The following is a 14,126-nucleotide window of genomic DNA, read 5'->3' as shown; positions in this document are numbered from 1 at the left end:
TATTAGGGAAGGAACCCCATTTCCAATTCCATGGTACATTCCTCCAGCTGAGAAACATGTTGCGGACAAAATGACATTTGAAAAGGGTATTTAAAAAAATTTTATTGTTTAAAGTTTTATTATATTACATCTCCCAAGAGCACTATCACCTCATGCCATTTATGCTTGTGTAATTTAGGCTGGAATAGTAAAGCAATGCAGAGATGAATGTTGAAGAAGCACTTGGGTGAGGCTAAGACCGAATCCAAATCAATACCATCCGAAGTTGTTTCCACAGGAAGTTTGTTCTTAGTGAGTTCTAATGAGAAAGAATAATTCAGTGATGATACCTCTTCATCAGAAAGCCAAACATCTTTTGGACACCTTGGACAGTACCTTACACTGTTCTCAAAGCGCTCCTTCATTCCATCGTTTAGTATTTCCCTATGTATAAGACGCATTTTAATTTTGGGGCCTGAAATTGAAAAGAAGTATTACATAAAGTTTTTGAACTCAAGTTTTATTCATCATAAAATTCATACAACTCTTCATCACTGTCAAAACTCCCTTCATTAGCTTGTCCTCATCTGTGTCTGATGACAAATCACTGTCTTCATAGACTGCCTCGTCCTCAGTTCCATCTATGACATTTGAAATGCCACAACCACTGTATAAGATGCACCCAGTTTTCAGACCCCAAAATTTTCAGAAAAGGGTGCGTCTTATACATGGGAACGGTATGTTCCCGGTGATGTGGGCTCAGGAATGGTCTTGCAAAGGCGCTAAGGGTGCAAAAGTGACCTCTTATGGATTACACGGGCAAGAAGGTGACCAGCTCTTTTCATATAAGGAGGCAAAGATGTGTCGCTGCCCATCTAGCAAGCTCTTTAGTCATAAAACTTTTCGATTTTAAGAAAAATCAGACCCTGACCAACCATCCCACAGCGTCAAGGTAAAAGCAGGTGACTGTGTCTACAACATTTAACTAGCAAAGCTCCATCTCCTGGAGGCACCGCCCCCACCAAAGGGACAATGAGGGCTGAGTTTGGTGAAGTTGGTATTAAGCAAAGCACCTGGGTCAAATTCCCTAGTGGGAATCCCGCACCCCGCGAAGGCCCCGACCGCTGGTGGTGGTGGTGCGGTGATAAAATGAAGTGGCTCAGGCATGGCACCCCTCCACACCCCCTCCGGCAAGGTGCTGGAACCCGCTTTGGGCTAGGACTCTACAGAATTTGAATGGGGAGTGTTTTAACCCGGCCGCCCGCAGGGTAGAGAAGGGATCCCGCTTTTCCCCAAGCTATGGCAGAGCCGCACTTGCCACGGAGCTGGGGCGCCGCTCGGCTCTCGATTGCTCGCGCCTGGCGGCGGCAGGCGGCGCTCGCAAAGGCCGGGGTTCGGCGTTCTCGGCGTCGGGTCTGGCTTGCACCGGTAGCGACGCACGCTCCGCGGCGGCCGGGGCCTCGCGGGGGTGAGACAGCGTGGCCGCGTGGGGATGTCGAGGACCTCGAAGCTGGTGCTGGGCCTGTCGGTGGTGCTGACGGCGACCACCGTGGTTGGCGTGCATCTGAAGCAGCGGCAGGACCAGCAGGTCGGTGTCACGTTACGGCCTTCTAAGGCCCGCGCGGGGCGGCCTCGGGTGCTCTGGTCTCCGCGTGGTTCCCCGCTCCGTCTGGTTTTCCCTTCTCTCCCTGCCTCTCCTCCCCACAGCGCTGCCCTGCTCCCTCCGGTTCGGCCCTGGGTGCTGCAGGCCCCGGCCGCGTGCATCCTCGAGGCCCGGCCACCCTCCCCTGAGCGGCGCCGGGGAGCCCGCCCCTTCCCTCTGAGGTTGCCCGGTCAGCGGCCCCGATTTCGGGTCACAGCCAGCCTGCAGGGATGCGACCTTTCCGAGTGCCCCTAGGGCCGCGGCAGAGTGGAGGCGGGGCCGCAGCTGCCTTGGGGCGCGTCCTGCAGGTTACCGGCCTGTCTCCTCCCCACGCCCCAGTTTGGGGCCGACGGGGTTCAAAGGCCGGTAAGGCTTTATCCCTTGGTGGAGACGCATCCCCGCAGACGCTCTTGCCTTTGGCCAAGGTAATGTGGTGAGATGCGTGTATGATGTTTTTTTGTTTTGTTTTTAAAGGAGCAGTTTGCTATGAAAACTAGATTCTGAGGACATTAGCGACACCAGCCTCCAGTTTTTCTCTTTTTTTTTGGTACTTTTATGTCTGGAAATATCCGTGATTTACCGGTCAGGGGTCTGACCGCACATTCTGTCTCTCAGCTCTTATTTTATTTCTCATTCAAGTTAGCAAACGTTTAATGATTGACCACTGCGCGCCAGACACCACACCAGGTGCTTGGGGACTTAAAGATAAGGAAGCACAGCCGCCCGAGACGGAAGGATTCAGAGCAGGGCTGAATGTGGAGTGTGATGGCGGGAACGAGGTCCCCGGTGACCTCTCAGAGAACAACATGGTGAGGGGATTGGTTGAGCCGAGTTTGCCAAGGGTGGAAGTAATGACCTGAATCAGTAGTCAACTCATTTCTTGCATTGGACAGTGCTGGGTGCTGGGTATACCAGGTATGAAGCAGATTAGGTCTCGTCCTCCGTGTTCACAGTCCGTGGAAACCAGAAAAGAGAAAGTCATAAGAATTTTTGGGAGGAGGGAAAGGGATGATGAATGATGAAATAAGGGCATGGAAGAGATTAGAGATTTGGAGTTCTAAGGGAGTATCTTTTGTAATAGACAAGAATCTCCCTTCTCTAAGAAGGAAAACATGGTGATTCCAAGAAATATTGAGATGGAGGAAAGGATGGTATGTCAGATATACCTCTGAGGCCAGTGACCAGGGATTTTCAAAGAGTGTCAGGTCAGGCTGGGTCATTAAAGCTTGGTTCTGAAACCTAACTAACTACACACGATGTTTCTGGGAAGTTTTAAAACAGTGCAACTGAGGCTGGACCCTACTCCAGGCCTGTTAAATCAGAATCTCTTGTAGATGGGGATCTTGCTTAAATATGTTTTAAAAGCTACACAGGGGCTTCTGTCGCGCAGCCAGGGTTGAGAACCACTGTATTAGAGAGTGGAAGAACAGGAAGATTTAGATACCTGGAAGTTAGAGATTTGAAGAAAAGATTAACTACAATGACTTGTGTGTTTATCTTATACCGAGTCATTCATTATGGGCTTTCTAGCAGTAGGAAAGAGTTGGCAAAATGATTGACATGGTGGATATGTAGGAAGGTTTAAGGAAGTAAGGCATAAAATAATGATTATTGTTTCTTGACTGTATACCACATACCAGGTACTATACTAAGCACTTGATAGACATAATCTTTAATCCTCTCGGGAACCCAGCAGTACAGGTAGTACTTACTAAACGAGGAGCCAGAGTTTTGGATATTATAATTGGAATAGTGAAGAGGCCTTAAGTGTCATCTCCCTTGCCTTCCTCCCCACAGCGCCCTCCCCCCTTCCCTTGGGATTATCCCATCCTCTTATCCCCTTTCCCTCTGTCTTCTTTTCCTCTGGTCCCTTTGATTCCTCCTCTGTCTCAATTCAGTTTCTCAGTTCACATTGTTCATTGGATTCCTCAAATGAGTGAGGTCATATGATATTTTTCTTTCTCTGCTTGGCTTATTTTCCTTAATGTAATAGTTTCCAGGTCCATCCATGTTGTCGCGAAAGGTAAGATTGTTATAAAGTACTGTTTTGCTGGGTTTACTGAGACACCAAGTCCAAATAAATTTTTAAGGAGTTTTATTAAAAGGAGGAAATTTAATATGCCGGCCGCATATGGCTAACACAGGGCAAAGCTGACCCAAATCATGTGCCCTGCGCACAGCCCTGAGACAGGTTATATAGCTTGGATCAAACACAGGTTGGTGGGAAAAGGGGGAGGGGCAGTAATGACATAATACATTAGCAAGCTTATAACACTCATCTATAGGATTTATAAAAAACATTTCTACATATTAAAACTTATAAGGTAACACCATAGTGAAAAATGTTTTTCATATTAAAAGACATTTCTGAATTTTTCAGTGTTTATTTGCTATTTATTTTTCTGGAGGTATATGCATTAACTATACGCTTGAGGCGGGAGCCTACATGGCCCCAGGGAATAAACTTTTGCAAATTATCCATTAAAGAAGAAAGAAAGAGACCAGAAAGTGGCTTGCCTTATCTCTCCCTCCCCTCCCCACACTGGGCTGGTGTTTCCCCGTCTTCTCACAGAGGTGGGGAAGGGGGAATCTAAGTCTCCCAGCACAAAATCTCTTTACAATACAATGTTGTTTATCCGGAGTTGGTGCAAATCACACACAAGTATAAAAACCATATTTACAAAATCTCTCTGTATGCCTAGCCCAAATTATAAAATGCCCTTTAAGCTTCCTGGTAAAAAGGGTTTCCTACACAGCAGGTGTCGGGAAACTTCTTGGCTGAGAGAGCCATGAATGCCACATATTTTAAAATGTAATTCTGTGAGAGCCATACAACGACCCGTGTACGTTAGGCATGATCCAATAAAAATTTGGTGTTGTCCCGGAGGACAGCTGTGATTGGCTCCAGCCACCTGCAACCATGAACATGAGCGGTAGGAAATGAATGGATTGTAATACATGAAAATGTTTTATATTTTTAACATTATTATTTTTTTATTAAAGATTTGTCTGCGAGCCAAATGCAGCCATCAAAAGAGCCACATCTGGCTCGTGAGCCATAGGTTCCTGATGCCTGCTCAGGAACAGTATGTCTCTGCAAGCTAGGAAACTTTCACATTCCTTTACTTTCACTCCCTACAGAAAGGAGAGGACAAGAAACCTATTTTCCCTAAAATGTTAATATTAATTTTCTATTCTTTAGTATCATACCACAAGATTTCCTTCTTTTTTATGGCCCCATAGTATTCAATTGTATATATGTACCACAGCTTTTTAATACACTTGTCCACTGACGGACAGTTGGGCTGTTTCCAGATCTTCGCTATTGTGAACAATGCTGCCATAAACATGGGGGTGTATTTCTTCTTTTGAAACAGTGCTATGGTGTTCTTGGGATATATTCCTAAAAGTGGGATGGCTAGGTCAAAAGGCAGTTCCATTATTAATTTTTTCAGGAATCTCTGTACTGTTTTCCACAGTGGCTGCACCAGTCTGCATTCCCACCAGCAATGCAGGGGGGTTCCCTTTTCTCCACATCCTTGCCAGCACTTATTCTGTGTTGTTTTGTTGATGAGCGCCATTCTGACTGGTGTGAGGTGATATCTCATTGTGGTTTTAATTTGCATTTCTCTAATGATTAGTGATCTTGAACATTTTTTCATCTGCCTATTGGCCATCTGTATGTCCTCTTTGGAGAAGTGTCTATTCATTTCTTTTGCCCATTTTTTGATTGGATTGTTTACTGGTGTTGAATTTTACAAGTTCTTTATAAATTTTGGTTATTAACCCCTTATCAGACGTATTGTCGTGTTGTCAACTATGTTCTTCCATTGTGTAGTTTGTCTTTTTATTCTGTTCTTATTGTCTTTTGCTGTGCAAAAGCTTTTGTTTGATATAGTCCCATTTGTTCATCCTGTCCTTTATTTCACTTGCCTATGGAGATAAATCAGCAGATATATTGGTGCGAGAGATGTCGAAGAGCTTACTGCCTATGTTTTCTTCTAAGATGCTTATGGTTTCACAACTTACATTTAAGTCTTTCATCCATTTTGAGTTTATTTTTATGAATGGTGTAGGTTGGTGGTCTAGTTTCATTTTTTTACAGGTAGCTGTCCAGTTTTCCCAACACCATTTGTTAAAGAGGCTGTTTTTACTCCATTGTATGCTATTACCTCCTCTGTCAAATATCAATTGTCCATAAAAGTGTGGGTTTATTTCTGGATGTTCTGTTCTGTTCCATTGATCTATATGCCTATTCTTATGCCAGTACCAAGCTGTTTTGAGTACAATGGCCTTGTAGTATAGCTTGATATTGGGAAATGTGATACCACCCACTTTATTCTTCTTTTTCAAGATTGCTGAGGCTATTCGTATTCTGTTTTGGTTTCATATAAATTTTTGGAATATATGTTCTATATCTTTGAAGTATGTTATTGGTATTTTAATAGGAATTGCATTGAATTTATAAATTGCTTTGGGTAATATAGTCATTTTAATGATGTTTATTCTTCCTAACCATGAACATGGTTATGCTTCCACTGTTTGTATCTTCCTTGATTTCTTTTATCAATGTTTTATAATTTTCCGAGTACAAGTCTTTAATCTGCTTGGTTAAATTTACTCCTAGGTACTATTTTTTTTTGCAATAGTGAAGGAGATTGTTTTTTTAATTTCTCTTTCTGACAGTTCATTGTTGGTGTATATTAATGCCTCTGATTTCTGAATATTAATTTTATATCCTGCCACCTTGCTGAATTCATTTATCAGGTCCAGTAGTTTTTTGACTGAGACTTCAGGGTTTTCTATATACAGTATCATATCATCTGCAAATAATGATAGTTTTACTTCTTTTCCAATTTGGATGCCTTTTATATCTTCTTCTTGTCTGATTGCTGTGCGTAAGATTTCCAGAACTATGTTGAATAAGAGTGGGGAAAGGGGGCACCCCTGCCTTGGTCCTGATCTTAAGAGGATTGCTTTTAACTTTTGTCCATTGAGTATGATGTAGGTCTGTCATAGATGGCCTTTATCATGTTGAGGTATGTTCCCTGTATTCCCACTTTGCTGAGAGTTTTGATCATAAATGGGTGCTGGATTTTATCAAATGTTTTTTCTGCATCTATTGATATTATCATGTGGTTTTTCTCCTACCTTTTGTTTATGTGATGAGTTACATTGATTGATTTGCGAATATTGTACTAGCCTTGTCTCCCCAGAATAAATCCCAATTGATCATGATGTATGATATTTTTAATGTATTACTAGATCTGGTTTGCTAATATTTTGTTGAGAATTTTAGCATCGAAATTCATCAGGAATTTTGGCCTATAATTTTCTTTCTTTGTGTTGTCTTTGCCTGGTTTTGGAATCAGAATTATGCTTGCCTCATAAAAGGAGCATGGAAGTCTTCCCTCCTTTTGAATTTTTTGAAATATTTTGAGAAGGATAGGAGTTAGTTCTTTGAATGTTCGGTTGAATTAGCCTGTGAAGCTATATGGCCCAGGGCTTTTGTTTTGGGAGTTTTTTTTTTTTTTTTTTTTGGGAGTTTTTTGATAACTGTTTCGATCTCATTTATTGTAATTGGTCTATTTCTATTTTTTGATTCTTCCAGATTGATTTTTGTTGTTTTTTTATTTTTTATTCATTTTAGAAAGGAGAGAGAGAAGGGGGGGAGGAGCAGGAAGCATCAACTCCCATATGTGCCTTGACTAGGCAAGCTCAGGGTTTCGAACCGGCGACCTCAGCATTTCCAGGTCGACGCTTTATTCACTGCGCCACCACAGGTCAGGCCTCTTCCAGATTGATTTTTGAAAGATTATATTTTTTAAGGAATTTGTCCATATCACCTACGTTGTCTTAATTTTTTGGCATATAGTTCTTCATAGTATTTTCTTACAATCCTTTGTATTCCTGCTGTGTCAGTTGTTACTTCTCCACTCTCATTTTTAATTTTACTTATTTGAATCCTCTCTCTTTTTTTCTTGGTGAGTCTGGTTAAAGGTTCATTGATCTTGTTTACCTTTTCAAAGAACCAGCTCTTGGTTTCATTGATCCTCTGTATTGTTTCTTTAGCCTCTGTGTTATTTATTTCTGCTCTGATCTTAATTATTTCCTTCCTTCTACTTCCTCTGGGCTTTACTTGCTGTTCTTTTTCTAGTTCTTTTAGTTACAGGGTTAAATTGTTTATTTGAGCTTTTTTCTAGCTTCTTGAGGTATGCCTATAATGCTATAAACTTCCCTCTCAGGACTGCTTTTGCTGTGTCCCATAAATTTTGAGTTGTTGTATGCTCATTTTCATTTATTTCTGGGAATTTTTTTATTTCTTCTTTGATCTCATTGTTAACCCATTTGTTATTTAATAACATGCTATTTAGTTTCCAAGTGTTTGAGTATTTTTCAGTTTTTATGTTGTAGTTGATTTCTAGTTTCTTGCCATTATGATCAGAGAAGATGATTTATATGATTTCAATTTTCTTAAATTTGTTAAGACCCTTTTTGTGCCCTAACATGTGGTCTGTCCTAGAGAATGTACCATGAGCATTTGAAAAGAATGTATATTATGCTGTTTTAGGTTGAAAGATTCTGAAGATATCTGTTAAATCCAGTTGATCTAGGGTGTCCTTTAAGTCTGCTGTTTCTTTGTTAATTTTCTTTCTTGAAGATCTAGCTAGTGATGTAAGTGGGGTATTGAAATCTCCTACTATTATAGTATTGCTGTTGATCTTGCAGTTTATGTCCATCAAAATCTGCTTTATATATTTAGGTGCTCCTATATTAGGTGCATAGACATTTATAATGGTTATATGTTCCTGTTGGATTGCTCCCTTTATTATTATGTAGTGACCTTCTTTACCCCTTACTATAGCCTTTGTTTTTTTTGTTTTGTTTTGTTTTTTGTATTTTTCTGAAGCTGGAAACGGGGAGAGACAGTCAGACAGACTCCCGCATGCGCCCGACCGGGATCCACCCGGCATGCCCACCAGGAGCGACGCTCTGCCCACCAGGGGGTGATGCTCTGCCCCTCCGGGACGTCGCTCTGTTGTGACCAGAGTCACTCTAGCGCTTGGGGCAGAGGCGAAGGAGCCATCCCCAGCGCCCGGGCCATCTTTGCTCCAATGGAGCCTTGGCTGCAGGAGGGGAAGAGAGAGACAGAGAGGAAGGAGAGGGGGAGGGGTGGAGAAGCAGATGGGCGCTTCTCCTGTGTGCCCTGGCCGGGAATCGAACCCGGGACTTCTGCACGCCAGGCCGACGCTCTACCACTGAGCCAACCGGCCAGTATAGCCTTTGTTTTTTTTTGTGTTTTTTTTTTTGTAAACTTCCCTCCTTTTATTTTATTTATTTATTTTAGAGAGGAGAGAGAGAGGCAGAAAGAGAGAGAGAGAGGAGAGACAGAGAGAGAGAAGGAGTGGAGGAGCTGGAAGCATCAACTCCCATATGTGCCTTGACCAGGCACGCCCAGGGTTTCGAACCGGCGACCTCAGCATTTCCAGGTCGACGCTTTATCCACTGCGCCACCACAGGTCAGGCTAGCCTTTGTTTTAAAGTCTATTTTGTCAGATATAAGTATTGCTACCCCAGATTTTTTTCATTTCCATTTGCATGAAATATATATTTTTTTACCTTTTACTTTCAGTCTGTGTGTATCTTTTGTTTTGAGAGGTGTCACTTGTAGACAGCATATGTATGGGTCCTGTTTTCTTATCAGCGCAGCTACCCTATGTCTTTTGATTGGATTATTTAATCAATTTACGTTTAAGGTTATTATTGATATGTAGTTGTTTATTGCCATTTTATTCTTTAAATCTACCTGCCTCTTTTACTATATTTCCCCCCCCTCTGTTCTGTTTACAGCAGGCCCCTTAACATTTCTTGCAGCATTGGTTTGATTGTAATGAATTCCTTGAGGGGTTTTTTTTTTTTTTTTGGCTGGGAAATTTTTTACTTCTTTAATTTTAAACACTAACTTTGCTGGATAAAGAAGTCTTGATTGTAGGCTCTTGTTCTGCATTACTTTGAGTATTTCTTGCCAATCCCTTCTGGCCTCAAGAGTTTCTGTTGAGAAGTTGGATGTCATCCTTATGGGGGCTCCTTTGTAGTTGATTGACTGTTTTTCTCTTGCAGCTTTTAGTATTTTTCTTTATCTCTTAGCTTTAGTATTTTAATTATTACGTGTTTTGGTGTAGGTTTCTTTGGCTTTCTCTTTAATGGAATTCTCTGTGCTTCTTGAACTGTGTGACTTTTTCCTGCATCAATTTAGGGAAGTTTTCAGCTATGATTTCTTCAAACAGGCTCTCTATCCCTTGTTCTTTCTCTTCTTCTTCTAAAACTCCTATGATGCAGAAATTGTTTCTCTTTATATTATTGTCACAGAGCTGTCTTAGAGTTTCTTCAGACTTTTTGATCCTCTTCTCTTTTTGCTGCTCCGCTTCTGTGCTTTCATTTATCTTGTCATCAAAATTGTGATTCGATCTTCTGCTTCATCCAGACTGCTTTTAATTCCTTCTAGTGTAGTCTTCATTTCTGATATTGTATTTGTCATTTCTGACTGATTCTTTTTTGTTATTTGAATGTCCTTTTTGATACTTGTTATCTCTTTGTCAGATTCTCATTGTGGCCATCCATTGTTGCTCTAAGATCTTTGAGCATTTTAATAATCATTTTAAACTCTGCATCTGGTAGTTTCATTATTTCCATCTCACTCAGTTCTTTTTCTGGGGATTTCTCTTGTTTATTCATTTGGATTGCATTTATCTGTCTTCCCATTTTGTCTGTGTATACACTCCTCGTTTGGGTGTGTTGTTTGTGAAGCTAGCTAAGTCTAGGGTTGGTATTGTCTGCCTCCAATTTTCAGTTGTGTTACTTCTAGATCTTTTTTTTTTTTTGTATTTTTCTGAAGCTGGAAACCGGGAGGCAGTCAGACAGACTCCTGCATGCACCCGACCGGGATCCACCCAGCACACCCACCAGGGGGCGATGCTCTGCCCATTCGGGGCGTCGCTCTGTTGTGACCAGAGCCACTCTAGCGCCTGGGGCAGAGGCTAAGGAGCCATCCCCAGCGCCCGGGCCATCTTTTGCTCCAGTGGAGCCTCGGCTGCGGGAGGGGAAGAGAGAGACAGAGAGGAAGGAGAGGGGGAGGGGTGGAGAGGCAGATGGGCACCTCTCCTGTATGCCCTGGCCGGGAATCGAACCCGGGACTTCCGCACGCCAGGCCGACGCTCTACCACTGAGCCAACCGGCCAGGGCCTCATCTAGATCTTCTTGGTTGGCATCAGCTGTTGTTTCTAATCTGCTGTGGGCTACTTATCTGCTATCACTGTTCTTTTTGCTTTTGTGTTAGCGTTTTCTATGTCTTAGCTGGGTCGGGTGTGAGGAGCCCTTCCTTAAGCTTGCACTCTAACAAGGGTTGTTAGGTCCTGAACTGGTACTTTTTGTATCTGGCCACTGAATGTGCCTGCCCTGGACCTCCCTGTCCGGGGCCTGGTGCAGATCAGTGGGGGTCACTGCCTGTGTACTGGCTCTTACCAACCTTTCTGGAGCTATAGGCGATCCAGATCTTGTGGCTGCTTTTGCTGGGCCCAGGTGCCATTGTAAATAAATATCAGCTGCACTCCTATGCTTGCTTTTATCTACTCTTGGCTTTGGGGAAGTTCCTTTAAAAGTTCAAGTTCCCCTGAGATCCGCTTTCTGTTGCCTCTTATTGCTGGCTACTTGTTGGGCTGAGTACTGTAATTCAGTGATTAGGTACAGTATTGGATATGACCTGCCCCTTAGCCTCAGGTGTCATTCTCTCTAGACTTTTTATTTATTTTGTTTTGTTTTGTATTTTCTTTTCAGCACTCAGTAGGATGTAGTCACAGGGGTCCAGTGGGTGTGGCCCCTGTGCTTCCCTTGTGTGGTCTGTCCACGCGCCCCCTGTTGCTACCTGGGGCCAGCCTGCCTCCGCAGCTGCCCCTGCTAGGACCCCTTCCAAAGTCTCCCCAGCTTCCGCTGCCCCTGAGGGCAGACCTGTGCCACCGGCCAGTTTGCGCCTGGGATTGGGCTTCCACAGTGTTTGCTGGGGCTTCTGCCTCTGCTGGTGGGCCGGTGCATGCTCGCTCAGACCGCTTCTGGGGCTACTTTGGCTTCTGCTGCTGCCAAGGTTGGGTCCGCTCACTAGGGATTTTGTGCCTCAGCCTAGACCTCTTCAGTAGCCACTGCGGCTCCCATCTCTGTGGCCTGAGGGGCGTGTATTCCCTGGGTCCACCCCGGAGGTCGCCCGGCTTCCGCTGCCGCTGAGGGTATGCCCTTTTGCTGGCCTGGACTTCTGCAGCAGCCACTGCCGCTGCAGCCACTGCCGCTGCAGCCACTGCCGCTGCAGCCACTGCCGCTGCAGCCACTGCCGCTGCAGCCACTGCCGCTGCAGCCACTGCCGCTGCAGCCACTGCCGCTGCAGCCACTGCCGCTGCAGCTTCTGCCCTCGCTGGCTGGCTCCCGCAAGCCCGCATGTACACCGTCTGCTGTCGCTCGGGCCTCTACCCCTGCCAAGGGCAGGCCCACGCCGCAGGCAGGACTGTGTGTGAGGGTGGACCTCTGCCTCGGCCACCACGGTTTTCGCCTCCGCAGGCGAGCACTCAGCGCGGGGTGGGAGTGGTGTTGCTTAGACCTCTGCACTCACTATTTTTGTCCCTAACGTGCTGCCTGCCTCTAAGCGCCTCTTTGTTCTAACTGGGGCAGGAGAGCCTCTGGTGGACGGGGTAATTTCTTCTCTTTGCTGGTGATGCTGTTCCCAGGGAAAAAGTTCACTTTAGATTTGGGGAGTGACTCATCTCAGGGGTTAGGGTGTCCATTCCTCAAAGTGTCTCCCTCTGTGCCTCCAAGACCATTCTCTCCCCTGGCAACTTCAGTCCTCCCAGTGCTCCCCCCCCCCCGGAACTCCATGAAAGTGGCTGTGAGCGAGGCTCTCCATGCAGGCCCTTTAATATGCAGTCTGGGTCTTGGGATTCTGGTTTTGGGGCTGAGGACCCACAACTCACAGGGCAACCCTCCCTGTAAGAGAGAGGCAGCTTTTTCCTCGTCTCCGCCTTTCCTACCAGTCTCAGTGTGGCTTTTTTGGTGGTCCTCGGCTAAAGAATCTTCTTAGTTTAGTCCAAAATTGGTCTTTCAAGATGAATGTTTTCAGAATTAAATTGTAATCCAGCTTGGTTCTGGGAAGTGGGAGTTGGAGCATCTGCCTACTCTGTGGCCATCTTGTCCCTCTTTGTTAAAAACTTACTAGAGCATTTTTTGACCTGTAACTATAAAGTTGTTAATTAGTCCTGACTGGATTGATACTTTAAAAAAATTCGCTTTAGGCCCTAGCCGAGTGGCTCAGTGGATTAAGTGTTGCTGTGGCACACCAAGGTTTCATCCTTAGTCAGGGCCCAAATGAGAAGCAATCAAAGAGTATGCAGCTAGCCTGACCTGTGGTCGCACAGTGGATTAAAACACCTGGAATGCTGAGGTTGCCAGTTCGAAACCCAGGGCTTGCCTGGCCAAGGCACATATGGGAGTTGATACTTCCTGCTCCTCCCTCCTTCTCTCTCTTTCTGTATCTCTCTCCCTCTTCTCTCTAAAATAAATAAATAAAATCTTAAAATAAAGAGTGCCCAACTAAATGGAACAACAAAGTGGAACAATGAATTATGCTTCTCTCTCTTTCTCTCCCTCCCCTTCTCTCTTTCTCAATCAATGAAAAAATTAAAAAAAAATAAACAAATAAAAAGTCTTATCTTAGGTGCCAGGTCCATGTTTTTCTATTTATATAATAGAAGCTGGGTTTTTAAGTGCTGTATATCAACTAAACTTGAATTCAACACAGTAGCACTTCTTAAAAAAATTGTTATTTCCAATTAAGTTTTCTGTACTAAGTGTTCAAGAATTTCTTTAAAAATGGTAAAAAGTCATTGAAGTGATAACATTGTAGCACAGTACCAGATTAATTTGATGGTTTATTACATTTTACATTTATACAGAAAGTTAAAATAGTAATTGGGTATTTGGAATCTGAAAGTTTTAAGTGTATTTTGGTAACAGTTACTTGAATTTGAATGGCACAAGGATGGGAACCACCTGTTCAGGGTGTTACTGAAATCTGTTTCTTAACGTTTTTAGAGGCTTCGTGACGGAGTGATCAGAGACATTGAGAGGCAAAATCGGAAAAAAGAAAACATTCGTCTTTTGGGAGAACAGATTATTTTGACTGAGCAACTTGAAGCAGAAAGAGAGAAGGCGTTTTTGGCAAAGGATTTAAAAAAACATGACTTGAAATGAATGTGAAATATAGGTGGGACAGTTAGTGTTGAATGTGTATGCCTGTTGGTGTGATGATGGAGAAAAGTATATTAAGATCTTCAATCTTTTTTTGGTCACCGTCCTTTTAAACTCAGTCAAGTAAAAGGACAATGAATTATATATTCTCAATTATTGCTTTAAGAGTTCATTATATCTGAGTAGAGAAGTAGGCAGACACGCTTGTGAAGAATTTTGT

The 14,126-nt window shown here is 43.6% G+C and overlaps 1 protein-coding gene across 3 annotated transcripts; it reads left to right on the top strand.

The window, feature by feature from the left end:
• The first annotated feature begins 1,066 nt into the window (after window positions 1-1,066).
• Window positions 1,067-13,909, top strand: PET117 (PET117 cytochrome c oxidase chaperone). 3 transcript variants are annotated; one of them, XM_066387069.1, is made up of 3 exons: window positions 1,067-1,567; window positions 2,261-2,430; window positions 13,751-13,909. In XM_066387069.1, exons 1-3 carry the CDS (start codon window positions 1,279-1,281, stop codon window positions 13,907-13,909), a joined length of 618 nt encoding a protein of 205 aa, XP_066243166.1. In that variant the 5' UTR covers window positions 1,067-1,278. The 3 variants fall into 3 exon arrangements, with proteins under 3 accessions (XP_066243166.1, XP_066243168.1, XP_066243167.1); XM_066387071.1 differs by lacking the exon at window positions 2,261-2,430 and having other exon boundaries at window positions 1,351-1,567; XM_066387070.1 differs by lacking the exons at window positions 1,067-1,567; window positions 2,261-2,430 and adding an exon at window positions 1,574-2,046.
• The last annotated feature ends 217 nt before the right edge of the window (window positions 13,910-14,126 follow it).

This window comes from Saccopteryx leptura, chromosome 5 (genome assembly GCF_036850995.1).
Source record: "Saccopteryx leptura isolate mSacLep1 chromosome 5, mSacLep1_pri_phased_curated, whole genome shotgun sequence".
NCBI classification, from domain to species: Eukaryota; Metazoa; Chordata; class Mammalia; order Chiroptera; family Emballonuridae; genus Saccopteryx; species Saccopteryx leptura.
The sequence above is the reverse complement of the archived record's forward strand: the minus strand, read 5'-3'. Positions and strand labels throughout refer to the sequence as shown.

Bases quoted from the DNA above. Each gene is read 5' to 3' on its own strand.
- PET117 (XM_066387069.1), top strand. From the start codon at position 1,279: ATGGCAGAGCCGCACTTGCCACGGAGCTGGGGCGCCGCTCGGCTCTCG. The intron at 1,568-2,260 runs GTCGGTGTCACG...TTCTCATTCAAG, and splicing joins AGCAGCGGCAGGACCAGCAG to TTAGCAAACGTTTAATGATT. The intron at 2,431-13,750 runs GTGAGGGGATTG...TAACGTTTTTAG, and splicing joins ACCTCTCAGAGAACAACATG to AGGCTTCGTGACGGAGTGAT.